Consider the following 24,549-nt stretch of genomic DNA (forward strand, 5'->3'; position numbering starts at 1 on the left):
ATATATGGAAGTACAGGAGACCCAGATGAGGGAAACCACACATAGTTGCAGTAATATTCATAACATTTGCAGTATTTAGTTCCAGAACAGTGCTATTTAGAGTATATTTAGTTCACATCTAATTATCCTAATTTATGTACATTTTTATTGCCATTGTTTCTTTTAAAGTCTATTCAGTAATAACATAAAAGCAGGGGTAATAATCAGAATTAAAGCGATTTAAAACACCTGCTTGGTGAAAATAGCTGCATTTTCTTAATATTGTTATTATTTCATAGGTACAAGTGAATGTAGAGTGACCAGTTGATGTATTCCGCTGTAATATTATATCAATATGACTGTTTAAAAGATATATATGGTTTGTGAATAATAAAAATGTTCCAATTCACCGACTGAAGCGTTTTTCTGTCACTTTCTCATCATTTTCCTCCGAGCTAAAACAGCTAGCCTGCATACTCGTATAAAAATGCAAGCAGTTATTCAGTTGATGTACAAACGAGCCTTTTAAAGCGAGAAAACGAGAGCAGGTTTGTGTATTTTGTCGTTTTTGTGCTTCGTGTTTTGATTTTTTTTTTTTTTTTTTTTTTTCCTCCTGGAGACGACGCCCGTTGCTAGTTAGCTTAGCTTAGCTTCCCTCCGCCGCCATTACCAGCGAACAGCAGCGAGGCCCGGACATCTGCAGATACCAGCCGAAAAAAAGGGGGGACGGGGTGAGCTCACCCGCAAGCTTTTCATTTCAAAAACCTTTATTGTGCGCGTTCTAACCACCGGCGAGTGTTTACTCTCGTCTTTTGATTCGACAGAACATCGGGGTGAAATCCACCCCGGCTGCTTTACCGCAAGCTAATGCGACAGCTAGGCGCTAGCTGGGATGCTACCAGGGGACGTTTAGTGGGGGACAGTGGGCTTGTATTGACACGTTTTAACCCGCAATGAATTAAGATATGCTTCAGGAGGTGGTATCCACAAGAGTGAGGATCTGATTATAGCGGCTCAGTCCCAGTTAAGAGCATCAATTGGGAGCATCCGAACGGTGACATCGACCCTGGTTGTGATCAGACGATCTGCCTAATGGCTCCCGGAGGTTAAACATACAGCTGAGAGAGAGTGTGTGCGAACCTTTTTGATATTGTAAACACGGGTCAACATGCCGATGCCTCTGTCGTTGAGGATGGTGAGTTTTTCTGCCAGCTTCTGCTGGCTGGGCTGGATCACTCCCCGAGACATCTTCCACTCGCCGTGCAGTCAAATCTCCAAAAACAAAACAAAAAAAACACAATCCGGGAGGAGGGGGGGGGGGGGAATAAAAATAAAAAATAAAAACAACACAACGCGGCGTCTGATCCGTGAAGTAAACAGGATCGAGGTGTGATTGTGGCCGTGGTTAGTTGTGGCCCATGTTCAGATGTTGGATAGCGGCTTCCTGGACTCCACCCTCCGTCTGTGTCCGTCTCTTTTCTCTGCCGCTGCTGCTGCTGTCCTCCGCCAGCCTGCTGCTGCCTTCACGGACCGCTCGGAAAGATCATTACTCCAGCCTGCTGCTGCTGCTACTGCTGTTGTCCATCATCGTCATCAACAAAAACAACATAATTATCATCAACATCATCATCATCATCATCATCATCATCATCATCGTCATTTTCAAAACCATCATCTTCATCCCCATCACCGTCATAAGCATAATCATAACAACATGATTATCAACACCATAATCTTCATCATCGACATCGTTATCATCATCATCCTCATCATCACTATCAATACCGTCATCACCATTATCACATCATTATCACTGTCATCATCTTCATTATCAACATCCCCATCATCAACATCATCAATAACATCTTCATCATCGTCATCATCTTCATCTCCATTGAAATAAGCCTGTGTAATGGCACTACTGTATATGAACCAGCATTGTTGTGATGTGATTCGAGACAAACGGAAACTGGGGCGTCAAATTCCCAATTTCCCTATATAATAAGAATATAATGAATTTATGTTGCCTGTTTACTTGTTTTTTCACCCTTACAAGTAAAATAATAAATTTTTACAATTCAAGTTTATTTACAAAGGATCGTTCAAATGCTTGAGCAGATTATAGTGTTTTAAGTCTTGATTTAAAAGAAGTGATTTTCAGGAAGTTTCTTGATATTAAGTTTCTGACTCATTTTGTTTTTTGGAGTTCTGACATCTTTAAGGAATTCTGACCTTTTTTATGGAATTCCAACATTATTTCAAGGAATTCTGACTTTTTTTTCCGAATTATGTTAATCTTAGAATTCAAAGTTTAATACTGAGAATTCTGTGATAAAAATTGGAATTATTAAAGCAAAAACGGAGAATTCCCAAAAGAAATTGTCAGCATTTTGAGGGGAAACACTCAAAGATCATAATTCCATTTTTCAAGACTCTTTTCTTTGTTCCGCAGGTCTGAAGTCATGTTGTACTTGTAAATATGAAAATCTGAGATTCTTTTAGTCCCAAAATAATTGAGTGCTTTACACAGCCTGCCAGTACAAAATGAGTTGAAAATAAAAGGACAACATGAAAATGAAAACAGAGACATTTTAGGTGAAGATGTGAGAAAGGAGCAAAAATCACAGGAGTTCACAGAACTGCACATTCCCAAAATGTCAGATTATTTTTATGGATCCAACATTCATATTAGATTTCCAAATAAATAAATGGTTAATGTGGTAGGAGGTGCTGTGAATGAGGCAGGAAGGATCGGACATCGTCTGGAGGACTTCTGACTTTCTTATTCTGAACTTCATAAAGGAATTCTGACTTTTTCTCGGGAATTCTGATCCTTTTAAAATTAATTCTGACATTTTTTATTGAATTCGGATCCTATTTTGGAATTCTAACATTTTGGGCCTAATGGTCTCAATGACCTCAATGAAGAATCCTAAAAAAAAAAAAAAAATCCCATCGAAAATGAGTAATAGCCTAATCCAGAAAATCCAGGTTTCCAGGCAGTGCTATAATTTACTATTTCCCGTTGAGTCCTTGAAGGTATCATGTGGTGACGTAGCTTCCGGCCTCCTGTCAGTTGTGTTTGCAGCCACAGCCCATCTTTCTCTCACGCGCACGCGCACGCACGCACACACCTTGGGGTATTTTGAAGTGAATACGTGCCTCTGAGAGCAGCTGAGTGCAGGAAACAGGGAGACTTGAAGGATTTCTGCAGAATTACGTGTGATGCATTCGTTTCATGCACAGATTTAGTGTTATACTACAATTTTTGTGTCTGTATTTCCTCATAATTCTGTACAGGCCCTGCGATCCAGGATATAAAATATAACAGCAGTAAATGTCAAACTGTGTGTTTACTTGTTTAGGAGCAGTCCTGCGAACTGTGGCGTGATGCATTCACTGTCTCAGGAGATCCAGGGCTTCTCCAAGAAGCATCTGAGGAAACAGAGCACCCGGGTTACCACGGTGACGGGAAGGAGGCTGCTGGAGAGTCGGAGCGATGGAGGGGAGCAGGTGGAGGAGCTGCAGGACGGTGCCGGATGTGGATTTGTAGAAGATCACAGTTTGGACCTTCAAGTTGGTGTCGTGCGACCGTTCCTGCTCCTGGGTAACACAACGCACACGATACCATCACCCAGACCTGCAGCTCTTGATATAACAACAACAACAACAACAACAACAACAATAATAATAATAATATGAATGAATCTTTATTTCATACATACAAATAGGAAAAAAAATTTAAATAAACATTTAAATGAATAAAGCAAAAACAATGAAAAAGTACAATCAACTAAAGCTACATTAATAATAATAATAATAATAATAATAATAATAATAATAATAATAATAATAGTATAATAATGCATTTTATTCAGGACTCCCATATTCTCTGTATGGATGGAAGGAAAATGCTAAAAACAAATATCAAAACATTTGTTTGAATTAATGAATTTAGATTGTTTTAATGATTTTTATCTTATCACGCAGTACTGACATTTCTTTAGTTTTCTTTCTTCCTAACTTTACAAGCGATCATAATATCAGTATGTTAAACTATCTTAAACTAGTGGAACATTTTATTAAATGATAAATGGACTTCACTTACATAGCGCTTTTCAACAGCAGCCCCAAAGCATTTTACGTCGTTACCTGAAATAACACAATTAATGTACTAATATATATTAGAAAATATGTAATATTGGAAATTTTATAGTTAGAAATGATTGGAAAAAGGGACAAAACTTCAATAGTTTGTTCAGTAGATTAGATTTATTTTTTATGTTGTGACAGAACATTTTTTGATGATACTTCAGTCTTTATACATAAATATATAAGTGAGTAAAAGGGACTGAAAAGCTTCCCTACAAACGCGACACCGTTTAAAAGGTAATTCAACATGTTCTGAAGTGGTAGAATTAAAAATGAACCAGATACGGCTGTTTTTGTCAAACGGAGGTGATCTGCACCGACGACAAACACCATCAGCCTGGAAGCATGTGGCAGGATTACCGTATTACTGTTCACTTCTGGAAAACATGCAGCTGTCGATAACAAACTGGAAACTATTGAGATTATGAGCAGAATATCCTGAAACCTTCGCGGAGCCACTCTGAGTTTTGTTTTCCGGGCAGGATCCGACTATTTATCTTGGAAATGCATAAAGTTTGAAAAATGTCACGCACAGAGGATGATTGGAACAGTTTGACGAAAAGGTCTTTAAACTGGATTTTTGCTTTATTTCAACACGACGCAGCAGCTGGTCTTTTGTTTCCGTGCGGCCCGGAGGCTTGTTGGGCTCTTTTATGGCCACCGAGCAGCGTGCTACAGCTCGTAGCTCCTGAATTGTTTGTGCTGCTGACACCGGCACTTTGAGGCCTCGGCTCTCACTCCGCCGTTTACAACAGCAACACTTCAACCTGCACTAATGCCGCCATCGTTACTGAGCCGCGGCAGCACAGAGGGGAGGCTGGCTCCTAATGTGTGATGCTTCTCTTTGCATGCAAATTATGGAAAATTAATAACGGTGTAAATATAAACGAGTAATGAACTCGCTCGCACGATGTCTCAGAGCTGGCGCTCGGCTTTTCCGGCTCTGACAAATTTAACATGTAAAAAAAGAAAGAAAATAAAAGCCAGAAAAAGATTCTAGAATCGGAGGAAAAGCTGGAAAAATGTCCCTTGTTTTGGTATAATGGTGAAAATCTGATGTGTTTGTCAGTTTGTCATTTTTTAGTGAATTAGACATTCGAGAGAGGGTCCACAACTTCCCTTAGAGTACTATATATTGATTAACTTTTTATTTAAAATGAATTTAATACTTATTTTATATCTATTTAATTCTTATTTTTCTAATTAATTAAAAACATTATTTAATATTTATTTAGTTTATTTATTTATTTACTTTTACCAGTATATATGTGTTTTTATTTAATTTAATTCAGTATTCAGTAAGTTTCTGTAAAATTATTTCTTCTGCATTCAGCCCATCCTGTTCAGTGTTCCCTGTCAGCAGTGGGATTCAAACCTGCAAACCTGCTCACACAAAGTTGCTTCTCTTACTGCAAAGGCAATCCCGACTGCATGTAATCATCACTCCATCATTTTCCAATCCTAATTTTGAGGTTGTGATTCTCCTCTTGGCCTGTCGGTGTGTCGGAGACGCTCTGAACCGGATCTATAACCAGAGGAGGAGGAAACTGTGGAAAGCAGAGGAATCCAAAAGTCCAGGACGCGTACAAACTGGTGTTTCTACTGGATGTTTTGATGCAAAACTGCAAAATTTTACACGAAAAAAGATGAAATCGGGTTTTAAGATCTTCTCCAAAACTTTTCCCGGCAAAAACGAAAATCCAAAAACAAAGGTGAACCTTTATAAAGACGTTACCGTCGGCACTGGATTCACTGAACCCTCACAGCCGGTCGGTGAAAGCTCGGGGCGAACACGCCAACTCCTCCTCGGGATCAAACCTTCTTATTGTGCGGCGGGCGAACCACCGCCCCACCGTGCCGCTTCCACCGATCGTCGATGTGACGCTGAACGAGCCGTTTATTCTGTCACTGTGCTCATGGAAACAACTTAAGCCTCGTTCCTATTGATCCCATGTTCACTTAACTATTCCGGTCCTCGGGAGGAATTAGCGCCTCACATTCTAATATTAGATAAATTAACCCCGGATGATTGATAAATCGATGTGGTTGATTGTGAATTGGGAGGCGACACCACGCCGGGGCCGACGTCCGTCCACACACGTGTGTCTGAAGAGTCCTTCAGGCTGACATTGAGTCTCCCGCTCAGCTCTGGGGGGCCGTTCAAACACTTCTGCTGCTGCTGCTTTGACCTCCAGCACAAGAGAATCAAACCGAGCATTTCTCAGCAGGGATCAATAAAATATTACATCTGTCAGGCTCAATAGAGGTGACTCTCCTCCGTGTGTGTGTGTGTGTGTGTGTGTGTGTGTGTGTGTGTGTGTGTGTGTGTGTGTGTGTGTGTGTGTGTGTGCTCCGACGCTAACGGCATGAAGACGTTGCTCATGGGTTCGCGGCTTCACGTTTAAGGCCCCGTTTACACGCCAACGGTTTCAAGTGAACAACGGGAGAATTTCCGTCGAAAAACACGACTTTTTGAAAACGGCTGCCAAGGTGATACTTTTTGAAAACGCTGAGTAGACGCTGCGACCGGTCGTGCGCGCCACTTCTGCACATGCTCAGTAGAGGGACAATAAGAACACTAATTATGCTATTTACTTTAGGACAAGGGGGTGGGAGTAAATAAGTTTTACTTCTTCTCGCTCCTTTTCGAATATTCATTTAGACTATGTTTTTCTTGATTTATTTTTATATTATTATTACTGTTATTCATTTATTTATGTATTTGAGAAGAAAACTTTGTTGTTTTTCTTTTTCCTTATATATATATATTTTTTTTTTGTTTCGCACCTTGATATTGGAAATAAACATTTCAGTCAAAACACGGGTTCCTCCAGAGTGTCGTGACTCTCAGTCAAATATAATTTGATGGATGAACAAACACGCACACCGATGATATTAATGTAACAGTGCTCTTTCTCTTGCCCCGCCAACTTGGTGATCCGTGTTCTCCCATTTCTAATGTTTAACAACCCCCCCCCCCCCCCCCCGTTATGCATAAATAAGCACGTTATCTTTTTAAGGGATTGTATTTGTGTCTGTATATCCCCGACAGAGAGTTCGATGAGTGGATCGGCGCATTCCTCATGAATCTCCATTAGATGAGCTGCTTGTAGAATTTGGGTGAATAACTCAGAGAATTGAGCTGCTATTTGCTTTAATCACGAAATTCAACAGATCTTCCGAGTCTCTTCAGCAGCTCTTGTCGAATATTTTCCCTCAGCAAATATGAAAAGTGCCATTTAAATTCCTTATTTTTTAATGCTAATGTGAATAATATGTGTGTGAATAATATGTGTGTGAAACGTGTCGCATCACAGTCGTCTGATTTAGTTTTATGAGACAACCTGACATTAAAACACCTGCAGCTTATCACGGAAATACAGCCTGGAATGTTCTACTTGTACCTGTATTAACCCTCGAACATTCAGGAAAGAGTAACTGGAAAGTAATTTCTTTTCCTACATATTTCGAACATTACACATTTGCTCAGACTCTTTTAAATCTGAATGATTTGAAACCAAATCCTTTGAACAAGTGAATTTCTTTGTTCCTTTGGAAAAGCAGCAACACTAAAGATTAATATCCTGTTTGCCACCATGAGAGTCTGACGTGAGCCTCGGTGGGACAATATATTAGAGCTAAGTACAAAAAGCACCAACTAAATCGAGGATCGACCGTTTCGCTTTAGAAAAATCTGCAGTTTCTGGAATGAATGAAAAGAGAGTATTTGTATGTGTGGAGTTAAAAAGCCAGGTGACAGGTGGAAGGAGAGCACTGATGAACAGAACTCGTCATGACTAACAGTTAAATCCTCATCAGACGTTCAGTTTTAACATCCGGGCGCTCAGTAGCAACGTCGCAGCTTCTTTTTCCTTTTACCAATATCTTGACTAAAAGCACAGTACACTGGTATCTTCACCCCACATGCTCATCACATCTTTAACAGCAGCACCAGCCACGATTAAAGTTTAAGGCCGGGTTGTTGGCCGTCGCTGGAGCGCTCCTCTTTCATCGCTGCGCCTGGTTATTACCCTGCTGCCTGAACAAATGAGATTCTCCAGGGCATCACGTCTCGTGTCCTGCGACCGTGAAGCGAAGCGGTTCTCCAGTTCCACGCTGGCTGCCGCTTGCTCCTGGTTCCCTTCACGGGTGTCCAGCTATGGCACTCAAAGGCAATATTATGTTTTCTTCACAAACCCATAAAGAGTCGATTTTTTAAAATGTAATTTCAGCAATGACACTAGTGTGGCACTGCAGATGAGATGTTCGTGTTGTGGGGTTTGTTCGAAGGCTGTCGGGCAACAGGCAGAAAGATTTCTGACCAACCAGTGGTTTAACGTAGGCGAGTACCGCTGCAGGGATCGCAGGAGCAGTATTCTGTGAGATCCTCAAAGTATTTTTGTGTGGTTTGCATGTTCTCTCCCCTGAGCCTGCATGGGTTTTCTCTGTGAGCTAATTCCCATAATCCAAAAGACACGATGATTTAGACCCCGTTTACGCATGATGTCCGTTTCCACGGAAACCGGAAAAACACATAAAATAATGTCGTTTTCATGTTGGGCCACTAGTGGGAGCTGTTGGCTGTTTTTGAAAAACACGCTATAAACACTAACAATGGCAGTATACAGACATTCTGGAGGACAGGCGACCAAGTTGGATTGTTAGTACGGTGACTGCCAACTGTAAAGTAATGTTTCATGTCACAACACCTTATTTGTTAAAACGACGACCGTGAAAGAAACGTTCCACCGTGGGAGACGGTATATAAAAACTTCAGGGATGCAGTCGATCCAACCACCCAACCACACAAACAGACCCCCCCCCCCCCCCCCCAAAAGTGAAGAAGGTTTTGTGTATTCACTCGTATTTGTTGTCTTGTAAATGGGGACCTAAAACTACCAAGTCCCAGGAGAATATGGACTGGGAGTCATGGCACTCTGGAGGAAACGTGGTTCTACTGAGCATGTGCAAAACAACTTGTGACTATGACGGTAGTGAACCGGTGCACGACCGGCGATTCAGAAAAGTTTTGTTTTCCTCGGTTTCTATGGAGATGGAGTCTGAGCCGTTTACAAACGGTTGTGTTTCCGATGGTTCCGAGCCCCAGTGTCGCAGGAAGGAACACCCAAAACACCGTGAAAGATTTGCATTTTCACTTGAATTTGCCAGAAGTTGTGAGTTTGTGGTGTTGTCTGTGTGTTAACGTTGTCACGAGGGTGGGCTGCGCCCGGCTGTTGGTCCTGTGCTGGCTGTGACAGACGTCAGCTTCCTGCGACCCTCTAAAGATTAAACCTGGTACAGAAATGACACAAAGACAGACTGTCTTCTTATGTTCCTGCTCCACATGTTTTTAGAATAAGCCTTGCTGCTTGTTTTCAAAACTGAAGACGCTCCCCATGTGAACATGTTTGTGATCTGTCGTTGCCAATATGCATCTCAGCCACTGATTTCGATGCGACTGCTTGGGGCAATTATGCAGCTTTAGTTCACATTAACATGACGGGCATGAGCAAAAACAGCTCCTGACAGGCAACCTGAAAAGATTCCGTGGAGATTGTGGAGAGAGTAAATATCCACATTGGCTTGTGTGGAAGTCGATGAGGCTCTATTTCTGGACATTAATGCTTGTTACACTGATAGCATCGTATATCAGAGGATTCCTGGTTCTCACGGTGGGTTTTCCACGCATTTACTTGTAACGTGATTTATTCTTTGGCTCTGGACCAAGATAGCCGCGAGGAGGTCTAGCGTTAGATTTACCGCGCTGTACGAAGCCCCACTGCCTCTTGGTGGTCCGGGTAGTGCTAATTAGCTTTCTATTAGCCTGCCCCTTGTGTCAGTCGGTGACGGAGTGCTTTCATTCTCAGGTTGTTCGTTTAACTCCACTTTGACTTCAAGCTGGTGAATCTTTGTTTCCAGGAGAATAAACCTGCACTGGTCATCGAGTCAAACGGAGGAAACTTAAAAAAATTATCACGACGGGCGACGCTGCTTATCAAGAAGAGACGCAGCCTTAAAACCGTTTTCATCATCAAGTGATCTACTGCTTGGATACTTCATCAGTTTGTTTACTGGGAAATGAGTCTGTCTGTCTGTCTGTCTGTCTGTCTGTCTGTCTGTCTGTCTGTCTATCTGTCTATCTGTCTATCTATCTATCTATCTATCTATCTATCTATCTATCTATCTATCTATCTATCCATCCATCCATCCATCCATCCATCCATCCATCCATCCATCCAACATTTTGGAGGTTTTTGAGCCTAAAGAAGAGCGGAGACATTTTCTATCTATATATAATGTGCAGCTCTGAGAGCAGCAGTAAATAATCCACACAACAACTTCGCATTAGAGTCGTCTTAATTTGAAGCTCCGGAGGCAGCATTAGCACTCTTCAAGGAACTAATAGCACAAGAAGAATAACGCCGCACAAAGTTTTTTTCTTTTTTTGTTAAAATAATGATGGGAATTCGGTCTTGTTGTTAAGTCGTCTTAATGTCGTTCCGTGTTTCCTAAAAAGCTCTAAAAGTCCTGGCACCCCTTCATCTTTTCACACACGTGTCAGCTTGAATCTTCCGCGTCTGTACTGACGAGACATATGGGCCGGAGCTGGCTTTTCTCCAACACACACACACACACACACACACACACACACACACACACACACACACACACACACACACACACACACACACACACACACACACACACTCAATCCTCTCCGATTTGGACTCGCCTCTCAACACCGTGCATTTGGCATTACGTAAAAGTGGCTTGGCTAATGCAAAGAGTGCAAATGTCGCTTCTTTGAAGACAGTAAGCCGCTGCAGAGAATCCACCCTGGAAATCTGGAGGGAGCCCTGCCATCGCCGTCTATTTCCTGCCCATGTGTCTCCTGTGCTTAATAAGACGCTGCTGTCCTCAGGAGGAGCTGCTCCACAAACAAAAATAAGACTCTTTGTACTTCTCTAAACTTACTTTTTTCATTAAGACGATCCAGAAAGGGAAACGCTGGTGCAAACGGCACAGCTCACTCCAGGACCAAATAAACGAGAACTAATGTACCAAAATCTAAGTAGAATGAAGGACAACGATGAAATGATGAAGACAACTATCATGACTGGCCACATGAGGAAGAATCTGACAAATCATCCAACACTTTGTGGACATTCCAAGCCTTGTGAATCCAGATGTTTTAAGAGGACGGATCTTGCTTAAACCATTCACTTCAATGCTACCTTGAGAAACATGTTTGAAATCTTTTTGTTATTCTGCTTTATCTGACCTGCGGATTGATCTGCTTGCACACTTCTGTATAGATACTAAAACTCAGAGGGAAATCACCTTGGGGCATCATGAGATTTGATTGGCAGGACACTGATCAGCCATAACATTGTGCTTAATGATGTTCAGGAACCATTTTGCAGCCTAACAGCTGCGACCCATCAAGGCAGAGACACCACCAGACCCCCGAAGATGTGCTGCGGTATCTGGCACCGGGGTGGGAGCAGCAGATACGTTAAGTCTTCAGTTTGAGTGACATCTGTTCTGTTGGATTGGACCACGTCTCCCCACATCACTGTGACCCGACCCTTGTTCAAACCACTCACCACTAGTTCACTGGTTGCTGGTTCAACACTTTTTGCTCTTTGGACCACATGTGATAGCTCCTGACCCCTGCAGACTGGGAACATCGCATAAGAGCTTAGGTATCAGATGAGGACTGGTACACCTGGACAGGTGAGACCAGGTGAGGACAGGTACACCTGCACAGGTGAGGCCAGGTGAGGACAGGTACACCTGGACAGGTGAGACCAGGTGACGCCAGGTACACCTGGCAGGTGAGACCAAGTGAGGCCAGGTACACCTGGCAGGTGAGACCAAGTGAGGCCAGGTACACCTGGACAGGTCAGACCAGGTGAGGCCAGGTACACCTGGCAGGTGAGACTAGGTGAGGACAGGTACACCTGGACAGGTGAGCGCAGGTGAGGACAGGTACACCTGGACAGGTGAGAGCAGGTGAGGACAGGTACACCTGGACAGGTGAGAGCACGTGAGGACAGGTACACCTGGACAGGTGGAGACAGGCAGACTTTGACATGCCAGGATCAGGTACACCTGGACAGGTCTCCAGTTCATCACAGGGCAAACACACATAGACAGACAACAGCACAGTCACATTCACACTTCGAGACAGTTTAGTGTCACCAGTTTACCTCATGGCATGTTACTGCAGGAGCGTACCTGGAGGAAACACACACACACACACACACACACACACACACACACACACACACACACACACACACACACACACACACACACACACACACACACACACACACACACACACACACACACACACACACAAACAAAGTTCCTGGTTTCCTGTGTAAATCTGTTGATTATTTAAAATTCCATCCAGTTGGTGTCAGTTCCTCGACACTGTGCGATGACCTTCCATCGCCGTCTTGTGTGTTGTGGCGTCCTAGTTAAAAAATAAGCGGTCTACTTGACTTATCGCGTCGCTCTTTGTCTTTTAACCGATTTTCTGCTTCTGTCAGCTGAAGCAGTCACTCAGGCTGCTGTTTGTTCTTTCTCTGCTTCCTCCATTAGTCTTTGACCTTCTTCCTCTGCTGCATTAGTCGTTCAAACTTGTGCTGTTTGGAAGGTTGTTGTCATGAAAACGCCGTCGCTTGCTCTTTTATATAAAAATCATAAAGTTCCTCCTCTGCTGCTGTAGATAATATTGAATGTTTATTTCAGCATTTTTTTTCCTTCTGAGCACAGTCGAGTGCTGCTTTATAGATCATTTGATTCCTATCCCAGTCTTTCTTTTTTTTTTTTTCTTCAGTAGCTTTAAGCCATTTTGCTGTTGGTTTCTGCTGACTGATATCTCCCCTGCTCGGCATTGCAGCTGTTCAGAAAAGGGTTTTTATGTCTGAATGTCGTCGAGTGAGGCCATAGTGGTGCTGATGTCCTGCAGCTTTTGCATTTTACTGCCAAAATGCCCCCCCCCCCGCCCCCCCCTAAACAAAACAAAAAAACATGAATAAAAATATAAAATAAAAAAACAACTTATTATAATGTAGGATCATGTTTATTTGTTTATGTGTTCCCAGTTTGATTTAATAAGAAATAAGATTGAAAAAATGGATTCTTTCATTGTGGATGCATCAGTAACTTATTAAATATTAGCCTGGACATACCTGTTATGTTTCACAACAGCCCAAGGTCACGTCGCAAGATCTTTAATCTTCTAAAATCCAAAGAAGCCCAACTGGAAAGGTTCCATCCAAATAAAACCATAAACAGAACAAAAGCCCAGATATTAGATGCTAAACCTAAACAGTATGTGGAATGCATCTTAATTCCTGTTTAAACTGTTAAAAATACTAAGATACTTTTTAAAAAAAATACGTAATGCTACAATCAAAAACCTTGGTATTAATATAAAAATATTAAAAGATGATCCTGTTAAAATCCCTCGGTATAGTCAGAAAATATCATACGGTGTGGTACTATGTGGTTTCATGAAAATTTAAACGTGTGCATTATGACGCTGGTGAAAAATGGGGTGCTGCCAAAAACAGGGCTGTTAAATGTATTGGTATAACTGCACTGTCATAGACATACTATGCTGTGCTATCGTATTGAATATCAGAGAGGAACAATTTCTTATAGATTGCCTCTATCATGCTAAAATGAATATTATACTGAAGAATGGAGGTGAAGCGCTATTTGATCGGCAGCTGAGGTTTGTTAAGCAGAGGCATGGCCGGCCGTCTGTCCTCTTCATCCACTTTGTTCTGTCTTTGCAGCCTCTCAGGATGCAGCACACGACATGGACACCCTGAAGAGATATAAGGTCAGTGCGGGGGATCAATAGAGCGGGCATGCCCTTGCCTTGTTGTGATAGCATGTGTAGTGACATGAGGTTGTGCAGGTGAGCTTTGTGCTGCGGGGTCGACAGCCGGAGGAGCTTCATGACTCATGCAGTGACAGTTTGGCTCAGCAGAGGGAGTAAATGATTACAGTCAGCCCCGCTGCTCCCAGGCACCGGCAGACTGCTGCCTGTGCAGTCTCAGGATGATGAATTAGTGAGATTACAAATACCTTCACTTCCTCTTTATGGGCTTGAGCGTGGACCGCCTCAGAACCAGACCCACCGAGGATTCTCACTTAGCTTTTAAAGCTGCGGACGTCTGGCAGTCGGCCCGAAGGAGAGGAAAAAAAAAAAAAAAAAAAGAAACACCTCTCACCAGTCCAGCCACTAAATAAACACTGTTGCCATGAGTGCACAGGGATGAACAAGACCCGGTGCCACAATCGTTGGCACGCGTCATGGTTTGTTTTTGTACTCAAGGCGGCACTTTGGGGTTCTCAGTTTGGACTGGACTGCACGTTCTCTCTCCAGGTTCCAATTAAACTGGAAAATCTGAAATAATTAACCCTCAAGTCAAGTCAAGTCGTCTTTCATTTATCACACACAACAATTATACGTAGTATAATGTGCAGTGAAATGCTTTGAGTACACGTTCCACACCGAAACAACAGTTTTTAAGGGATAAAAGAATAAAGTTATAAAGAAAGAAATTACATGAGAACACAAGAAAAGAAAATAGCACAGAATATTACAATATTGATAAGAAAAAAGGAGATTAAGACACACAAAATATAAAAGCTAAATAGATGAATATAAATAAATACAGGTGGACCAGTGTCAATAGTGTAAGTACACAGGATATCGAAGGCAAATTCTCAAGTCTATTTTTCTCGGTTCATCAGGCGGAAGAAGCTCCTCCTCATCCTCTCTGTGTTTGCCTTCAGGCAGCAATGTCGCCGCCCTGCTGGCAGCAGAGAGAACAGTCTGTGGCTGGGGTGGAATCAGTATCAGAAAACTTTATTGTCACTGCCATAAAACAACGAAACTTAGTCGGTTGTAATCAGACTTATTGGAGCGGCAGATAAATAGGAAAAAGATTAAAATGTGATATAGAACAGCTGTAAAACAACTGGTCCTCACTCAGAATGAGTTTACATTAGTAATGGGATTACTACTGGGCTTCCAGTGTAAACACCCAAAAGGTTTTCTGTTTTCACTTTCAAATCACGGTGGTGTAAACGGCACCCCATTACCACCAAAAGTAGTGTCATTACAAGAGTGCATTACTTATTAATGTGTCATTACCGACACTGTTTCAGAGTAAAATTGAGTTTTACAATAATTGCTAATCATCGCTTCCTCTTCTGACTTACATTTTGCACAAACTTTTAGGAACTTCGGTTGTAATTAAAAGACATTTACGTTAAATGGAAGACTCATTTCATAGTTCATATTATCAGTCAAAGTTCTGATTGTCTGCATTGCTGCAGGAATGTTTTCTGCTCCTTAATATTCAGCAAATGCATCACTCTTATTCTGACGAATTACCTCAACACTCCAGAATGAACTCCGATTTTTATTTTTTTCCATTCCGCTCACGTTTTCACTTCCCCATCAAGCCTTTTGTAAAAGGAGGTAAGAGTGACACGTGAATATTAAGAGTCGGCATCAAGTCAGGCCAGCCCTGCGTCATTTGTCGCCACAGTTTCAGATTTCCAAAAATAAAAATCGAATTACATAGTATGAAGGTATCAGGTATCCAGGTATCCAGGTATCAGGTATCAGGTGTCCAGGTATCCAGATATCGGGTATACAGATGTTCAGGTATTCAGGTATCAGGTTTCCAGGTATTCAGGTATTCAGGTATCAGGTATTAGGTATCAGGTTTCCAGGTACTCAGGTATCAGATATCCAAGTATCCGGGTATCTAGGGCCCTGTTTATACTACAATGTTTCACGTGACAAGGGAGGGGGAGGGATGAGAATGCGCAGTAACAGGCTCCGTAGCCTGCGGCAGTCTGCGCAGGAGGGATTAGTGACCGTGAAAGAATCTTTCCACCTTGAGAGCTGGTACAAAAACTTCATGGATACAGTGCATCTGCATAGCGGTGTGTAAACGGACCCCCCAAAAGTGACGAAAAGTTTTGCGGATACACTCGTATTGGTTGGCGTGTAAACGGGGCCTTGGTATCCAAGTATTCAGGTATTCAGGTATGCAGCTATCAGGTATTTAAGTATTCAGGTATCCGATTGTCCAGGTAGTCAGGTATCATGTATCAAGATATTCAGGTATTCAGGCAACCAGGTACAAGCTAAGCTAACAAGTACTACTTACAGAAAACATTTGATTAGCGTGAGTACACACAGACGCACTCACACTTTTTGCAGACAATAATATGTACTGTATCTGTACATTTTGATATGTTGAGGCGACTTGGATACTGTGACTTTAAAGTGAGTGAAGACATAAAAACTCTACATAGAAAGTACTTTAAGCTGGAGTAATCACACCAGATGATAATGTCAAACCATGATCATTCAAAAAATACATTTTCCTCTATCCCGTTGAACTTCTTTGTAAATTGCCCATAAATGCTCAAAATTGGCCAAAGACAAGTGAAGGGTTAACTTGTGGTCTCCTCTTCCTCCCTGTGAAGATGGGGGTCATTAATAGAAGGTCACTAAAATACACTTTCATTTTATGAACTGGGCTCTGAGGGGCCATTATCTGAGCAGAAAGACTTGTGTGTGTGTGTGTGTGTGTGTGTGTGTGTGTGTGTGTGTGTGTGTGTGTGTGTGTGTGTGTGTGTGTGTGTGTGTGTGTGTGTGTGTGTGTGTGTGTGTGTGTGTGTGTGTTAATACCTCTGTGTGTAATGAATGTCGAATGTTCAAATCAACATGTGTATGTAATTTGATTTGTACGTGCATAACAATATTTGTAGGAGTGTAATAGGTTGTGAGATTTCTGAGCGTGTAAAACGACCCGCAAATGTCTCCGTCCTCAGGCAGGTGGCACCCGGTCCGATTTTGCTCTTGGACTTGTCTCTAATCAGGGTTTTGTTGCCCTCAGTCGAGACTCGCAGGATCACTTGACTCGTTCCTGTCCAGTTCCTGCAGTGATGCGTTTGTAATAACTGGGCTCTACTAGAGTTCTACTTAGTGTTATAAAGTAGAATAATAAGTAGGGAGACACGGTGTGAGCCACAAGGCATGAACCTGCCAGTCTGAATCAAGGTATATTGCATATTGTTCTCTGCTGCATTTGTGTGGTTTCATTACAAAAATCATCAACAGCACCAACTAGTGGCCCGACAAGCTAACGACATCATTTTTTCTGTTTCCATGTAAACGTGAAACTTTTCTGAAACGAAAATGCAGAAAAGTTTTCCCTTGAAACGTTGTGTAAACGAGAAGAAACAGTCAGCGGACGCTCAAATACAACACAAAATAGTCTCATTACATACACACGAATCAAGAAACACGCACCATTCTCAAGTTATTCTACTTTTTTATCCCAAAGGTTCTAGTTCTGCTTGTATAATTGTTAGATTTGGCTCCTAATTACCTGTAAGGACGTGAAATCTTACTTAAAAATGAAGGGGATACTACATTTTTGGAGTACCTGGCTTGGATGAACGCAGATGTTGTGCAGTCGCGTTACGCCTGCAGCTGAAATGCCTGTGAGTTGAAATAAACCGCCATTAAAGCCATAATAAATCAAAATACTTGTTAGCGGGATCATTCTTGTTTTTCCTCCTTTAATGGGATTTGTTGGGGAATAATACAATAGGGTCTTAAAAAGGCGGGGAGGGAAGTTAGATAGAATAAGGAGCGTAAAAGCAGAAGACATTAGTATGATGCAGAGATGTAACGGAGGAGAGGATTTATCTCTCCGAGGGAAGCTAAATTTAAGTGAGAGTAGACAGATACTGCAAAATGAATTGGAGCCATCTGTCTTCTTTCCTAACCCCCAAAACCATCTCTCTCTCTCTCTCTCTCTCTCTCTCTCTCTCTCTCTCTCTCTCTCTCTCGCTCTCTCTCTCTCTATCTTCCTCCCCCTTTCACTCTGTCAGCCCTGTTCTTTGTTTCTCTCTCTCAGGTTTGTGTCGTGTCATCAATATGTCTGACAGAATCTGCTGCCAAAGAGCCTTTAAAGCTTGTCAATGCTCAGGAGGTCATTGACTCAAGGATGTTCATGTGTCTCCTCCTCCTCCTCCTCCTCCTCCTCCTCTTCCTATTCCTCCTCCTCCTCCTCCTCCTCCTCCTCCTCCAGGTGTCTCATGTTCTAAATGTGGCATACGGAGTACTGAACCTGTTCCCTGATCAGATGGTCTATAAGACGCTGCAGATCCTGGACGTCCCGGAGACGGAGATCACCTCCTATCTGGGGGAGTGCAGCTCCTTCATCGAGGAAGCTCGAGATCAGGTGTGTTCACGTAAACACACACACACACACACACACACACACACACACACACACACACACACACACACACACACACACACACACACACACACACACACACACACACACACACACACACACGTTCCCCTGCCTCTCACTCAAACCAGTTGGACATTTCCAGACCGCGGCGGATTTATGAGTGCATGCAGTGGAGAGAACAACGGGAATCAGCAGGAAGTAAAAACTGTTTCAAGTTAAAAGTGTTTCCTGAAGGTTGCTGACCAGATTAAAATCCCTCCCAAAAGGTCAAAGAATCTTCCACTTTATTAACAAAACTTTTTTCAATCATCAAGCCGAATGAATACGGAGGCCGACTTTGACCTTTTGGAAAATTTCTGGTTTGTTTAATATGCTTGAGCCTTTTTATAACTATAGTTAAATCCACACAGCCTCCATTTATTTTGATTTTATGGCTCGAACTGTATGAAAGTGCACGATATGTGAGCCTCTGCTCTTTCTCCAGGATAACTTGAACATCCTGAGCTCGATCACAAATGGCCACGGCTCGATTTCTATGATTTTTTTCCAGGTAGATTTAGATTTTATTTTTTAGGAAAAAAGTGTCAAAGTTTTATCAGTTCAGGTTCCATATTCAGTCCAGTTTCATCCTGAGTGGGTCGGACCGGTAGAATAGTTCCTCGTGAACTTTAAACTTTTATTTTGTTGACATAATGACGACAGAAAACGACTCCAATCTCAACATGAAGCCAATTTTAATGAAACCTTCTGCTGCAAAACGCAGTGAAATGTCCAGAAAATATCTCGCTTCACACTGAAGGAACTTATTGTTGAGGAGGATCAACTGGAAGCAGCTCTTTGTTGTTCAGATGCAGATGGAACAGAGTCATCTAAGACACCGTAGCTCCTCCATAGACATTCTGCTCATCTGCAAATGGCACAGTGCAATGCAAGAATTCAACTACTCACACACAAACCAAAGTGCACACAAACAAATGCTATTAAAGACAAACAGACAGCTGAAGTGATTATGCTTGTTGTCAGGTTCAACCTCTGGACATTTATTAAATCTGCAAGAAAGAACACACACCGAGTCAAGTTCTGGTCTTACTCGCGAGGAGAACGGACAGAGAGTGTTTCAGTTACAATCTCCAACCCGCTCTGAAAACTCTCTGCGTCTCCTCTCTTTTTATTATCTCGTTCCGAGGTCACAGTGGAGAAATACAAGTCACACAGTACTTCTGCAATTCATGAGAAAGACTGTTGGTACAGTGAATGTGATAACTTTACGTAGAATTATTCCAACACTTGTATAAAAATAAATTAATAGATTCTGGTCTAATAACGAGATAAACACAATATACGGATAGTTTCTGCCTGTGCCAGTGAACCTCAGCAGGAATGAACGGAAATGATAACGACTGGTAGAAGTCAGCAGTGGGTTTCTTTATACACACACAGACATCCTGCATCCAGAGACATGACAGCTCCTGCTTTCCTGTGGTCAGACTATGATGTCATGATGTAATGTAATGTGATGTCCAACAGGCCTGACTGCAGCCTGCTGTTGTGCTGTCGAACTTATATATTCGCTGCTCTTTTAGGAAATCTGCCAAAGAACAGTTGTAAAAAGTAAAAAGTGCTTTTCGAAAATAGAAATGATACAGCCCACTGCTCGTATCTGGCCAAGCCTTAAAAATTCACTTTGGTAACTGTACTCAAGCGTCTTGACTGCTGCAGACACAACACACACACACACACACACACACACACACACACACACACACACACACACACACACACACACACACACACACACACACACACACACACACACACACACACACACACACACACACACACACACACACACACACAGCAGAGGTTTGTGGTTTTTTTCCTCGATAAGAATAAAAGAAATCTACTTAAACATTTCTGTATCTTCCCCCTGGAGGAAGTTTAAGCAGCCTGGAAATGTCTCCCTTCATATCGGCCGGCTAATTTAACATGGCAGTGGTGTGTGTGTGTGTGTGAGTGTGTGTGTGTCAGGAGATTGACCGTAAGCAGAACATAATGTGATGTGAGCACTGATATGAAAACACTCAACTGGAGCGCAGAGAAATAACAGCAAAACAAGAAACTCTGACAAAACCAAATTAAGTCTCAGTGTTTGCTGTGATGGATTATCTCGCTCAGGCAATTTTCAGTCTGTAGAACTTTTCTGTATTTCTCTGTTTTTTTTTTTTGTTGTTTTGGTTTTTTTTTTATGGAAGGAAAACAAGGGCTGATAATAGCTGACTGCAGACACCAGCACAGATCAGAGCGACCGGTCTCAGATTGAGAGAAGCTTATAAAAGACTGATATCATTCTCTGTTGGTTCTGTGTCATTAGATTGTATTTTACCCAGAGGAACTTGCTTGATTGGGTTGTATTTTATAAAGGGAAAGCGCGAGATAACAGCGATAGCGAGTCAATTACAGCCAGCCAATTTAAATCTGCTGTCCCTCAATGGGTATTGATTGACAGAGAAAATGTAAAATGTGGTTATGGTCTCTGCTCGCCGCCCCGTTTCAGCCTGAAAAGACTTTTTTACTCGGCGGCGGGCTGAACCACGTTGAATCAAAGACGAATGTGCCTGAGCGCTTTGTCTCAACGTGTGGCTGGAATTTTAAACAATGTATTTCCAGTCAGGCGCTCTCGGCAGTAAAATAATTACATCAACATTAATATTAATCATTTTTTGACACACGGACTCAGATTCATTCCGTCTCCACTTTCCACGCCCTCGCTCGTCGAGCCGCTTTCAAAGATGCCGCAAAGTCGCAAAGACTTGTTTTTCCTTCAGTGACACGATGCAGTGAAATAACTCTCCTCTGGTCTCGTCGCCTCAGTAAACAACACTTTTCCTGAATCTTTAAAGGGGTCATATGATGCAAAAGTCTCTTTCTACTGGTTTTCCATCAGTACTAGTCGTCCCCATACCTGGACTGACGCCCCAGAAGTGAAGACAGTCTGTCCTCTCTCTCCCTGGCTTGTTTCAGGTTTTAAAAAGTGTGTTGCTCCAACCAGCCAATCAGAAATCAAACCCTATATAGTGTCATCGGGGGTTTAGCCAATCCCAATCAAGGTAGGCTCCTCCCTTTGACTCCTCCCACAATCAGGCAGCTCTGCTCTGGCACATGGCACCACGAGAGGGAGTACTTCCTCCTCTTCCCAAGATGGTCATGTGTGGGCGGAGCCAGTCCAGCTCACACAGACACAGCAGATTCTGAATGCAGCTCCTATGATCCAATATTCAAATGGAGGAAAATCAAGGAGAAGCAATAAAGTTTGAATACAAAGTTTTTCAGACCGAGACGCATGTGAACGTGTTGAAACGCTGGATAATATGACTCCTTTAGAGGAATCGACCTACAAAACTTCCCTCGATTAAACTCATTGGGTTGTTCAGCATCTTGTCGTCTAGTTGCTCTTCCTTCTCTCTCTCTCTCTCCCCTCATATATCATTAGTAAGTATAAGAAAGAAGAGCAACAATTGTACCTGGGACAGCAATAATATATAATGGGATAAAATAAAATAATACTTATTAACCATAATAAAAGGTATATATTGTGATAGAGAATATTACTGATTTGACTATATTTAAAATGTAATTGATGAAATTTAAATAGTATATTAATAATATTATGTACATGTCATGTACATTTATGTGTATGTATCTATATATATGTGTGTACGTATGTACATATGTTTGATGTGCATGTATAAACTGTATATATAAAAGTATATAATGAATGTGTATTGTAAAAAATAGTGATATTAGTTAAAAATAAAATAATTGTGTGACATTATCTAGAGAGCCTTGATTATTTGTTTTGTGATGTGGTAGGTGTGGAGACGCTTTTGCTTCAACCCCTTTCAGCTGATTAGTTGGACAATTGAGGGTCTTTGTTCTGTTTTCTTTGAGACTGCCAAAATAAAATCCAAATTCCTTTCTTTCTCTTACTGTTTGTAACGTAATGAAAACAAACTAAACTGAGAACTGAAGCTCTGTTGTGTGTCTCACCCTCCCGGTCGCTCTCCCCAGGACGGCGTGGTGCTGGTCCACTGTAACGCCGGCGTGTCCCGCTCCGCCGCCGTCGTGATCGGCTACCTCATGTCGAGGGAGCGGCTGCCGTTCGACGCGGCGTTGAGCCAGGTGAAGCTGGCGAGGCCGTCCGTCCGTCCGAACGCTGGCTTCCACCAGCAGCTGCAGAGCTACAGACCCTGAAGCATCACACAGCACACCCCACTGAGCATGTGCACCGCGACTGGTTTCTGTAACCGTGGTAACCAGGATCGGGAGCAGAACTTCAGACAAGTTACGTTTTCCTCCGTTTCCTCGGAATCAGAGGTTGTATTTTATTTTATTTTTTTATTCCAGACAGTCGTGTTTTCAGCGGCTCAGAGCTCCGTTGTCGTGTAACGCCGTGGAAGTTTTGTGTTTCCCATGTTTCCACGTAAACGAGGCCTCACACGCTCACGTTTCCACCAGTTACGAGAGCAAAACTGCATGTGCACACGCAGAGTCACTGAGACTCGAACCAGGGACCATTTTAATGTGCATGTTAAAGCTCCTCGACCAGAATTCGCACGGGAAAAATGGTAACACGTAGGATCCAGGTTTAGCTGTTGATGTTCGTCAATACCTTTCTGAAGGAAATTCCTCTTTACACTCAGACAAACAGGCGAAAGATACTCGGGTTTGTTGACGTCTTATCGTCACGGAAACGCCGGAAGATTCCCGAAGCAAGATCCCGTTCGTACACTGGATCTCTAGTTGCATTAGAAAAACGACTTACCACCAGTTTCACAACATTCAAGACCATTTTCGTGGCCTGAAGACTTTTTTCTTTGAGAAAGTCTGGATTTGTTTTGTTCGGGCTGAATCAGCCATTTTCACTGGAGCTGCCGCGACGCCATCTTTGATATCCCAGAAACCCTTGCGGCAGGTTTCCCAAGCTAACGTTAGTTAGAAAAACTAAAGCAAAGGTTGATCGCGACAAATTCCAGTTTGTTTGTAAAAAAATTTACTTCGGTTGATCTATTTGTGGAACTGCAGGTTGGAAATGAGTGGCGATGGTCTAGTTTACATGTTTGTTTGTTTTTTCTCTGTGCAGAAGTGTTGCTTTTTCTGGAAAGTTTATTTAAAAACAATTTTCTGGTAGAGTAACTTCAACCACAACGCCTCTGTACGTTTCACACTCATAGATTAAAGAATAAAAGTGTGCCCGTCCGTGTCAGAGACCCTCGTCTTCTTTGTCTCGCAGTTCAAATCCCTCCAGGTTCCTCAGGTTTAACTTCAGTTGTTTCTCAGCCACACAATCAGGTGTGCCATCGATTACGGTGATTACCCTGCCGCTGCGTCGTCTCTGACAATCTCACAAGTTTGCGGAGTTGATTTGCTTGTAATTAGCCTGCTAGATAACGAGCGGGAATCCAGTGGGCTGGCGTCCTAATTACCAAACGCTGCTGGGACGAGCTTCCCGACGCCGCGCCGTCGCTTCCCGACGCTCTCTTCGCAACACTAAACACATGACGGTTGTTACTGACGTACGAGTCAGTGACTAAGACTTGTTTGCTTTTATTTAATAAGCTCCTGATGTATGGGTCTGTACTTTGTACAGGGTGGAGACACACTTGACTACGATGTAGTTGGTATGCCGGGCCACAGGAGGGCGCTGTTGCTTGTTTTTTTTTTTAATGAAACCACACAGACGTGTGCAGAAAACAAAACGTATTGACTGATGACGAATCGGATGCTATCTCAACTACAAAACTACCGATATGGATGATAAAACTGGAAAAGGGACCGTGAGTCACACCACGACGGGGGCCGCCATGTTTGTTTACGGCCGCATGAGCAGAAGGAACAAAAGTAAAGATAGTTTTGCGGATACACTCGTCGTCATGGGAACGACGGTGATGTCAGTAACGCGTTGTTCTCATAGGAGCACTTTTCTCAGTTACAAGTAATGTAACGTGTTACTATTCCTAAACCAGTAATCAGATTAAAGTTACTTCTCCAAGTCACCGTGCGTTACTTTTGCAGCGTCCCGCGCCCTTTCTCC

General features: G+C 42.5%; 2 protein-coding genes across 5 annotated transcripts in view; one reads left to right on the forward strand and one right to left on the reverse strand.

Moving 5' to 3' along the window:
• Positions 1 to 1,465, reverse strand: part of nckap1 (NCK-associated protein 1) — a 36,057-nt gene extending 34,592 nt beyond the window's left edge. For 2 of the 4 annotated variants that reach the window (XM_080481120.1, XM_080481119.1), the window contains exon 1: positions 1,120 to 1,361. In XM_080481120.1, the coding sequence (XP_080337246.1) occupies positions 1,120 to 1,227 (108 nt within the window). In that variant the 5' untranslated portion in view covers positions 1,228 to 1,361. Of the gene's footprint in view, positions 1 to 1,119 lie in introns of all 4 variants that reach the window. The other 2 variants (XM_080481122.1, XM_080481121.1) reach the window with 2 other exon arrangements.
• Positions 618 to 23,722, forward strand: LOC308120493 (dual specificity protein phosphatase 19-like). The gene is made up of 5 exons (XM_080481123.1): positions 618 to 710; positions 3,345 to 3,586; positions 13,950 to 13,996; positions 18,288 to 18,440; positions 22,527 to 23,722. The coding sequence occupies exons 2-5, from the start codon at positions 3,370 to 3,372 to the stop codon at positions 22,707 to 22,709; spliced, it is 600 nt and encodes a 199-aa protein (XP_080337249.1). The 5' UTR covers positions 618 to 710; positions 3,345 to 3,369; the 3' UTR covers positions 22,710 to 23,722.
• Positions 23,723 to 24,549: the final 827 nt, after the last annotated feature.

Source organism: Lipophrys pholis (assembly GCF_963383615.2).
Source record: "Lipophrys pholis genome assembly, chromosome: 15".
Classification (NCBI taxonomy): Eukaryota; Metazoa; Chordata; class Actinopteri; order Blenniiformes; family Blenniidae; genus Lipophrys; species Lipophrys pholis.

Coding starts and splice junctions, on each gene's coding strand:
- LOC308120493 (XM_080481123.1), top strand. CDS start 3,370: ATGCATTCACTGTCTCAGGAGATCCAGGGCTTCTCCAAGAAGCATCTG. Junction 13,997..18,287: donor ACACCCTGAAGAGATATAAG/GTCAGTGCGGGG, acceptor CTCCTCCTCCAG/GTGTCTCATGTTCTAAATGT. Junction 18,441..22,526: donor TCGAGGAAGCTCGAGATCAG/GTGTGTTCACGT, acceptor CGCTCTCCCCAG/GACGGCGTGGTGCTGGTCCA.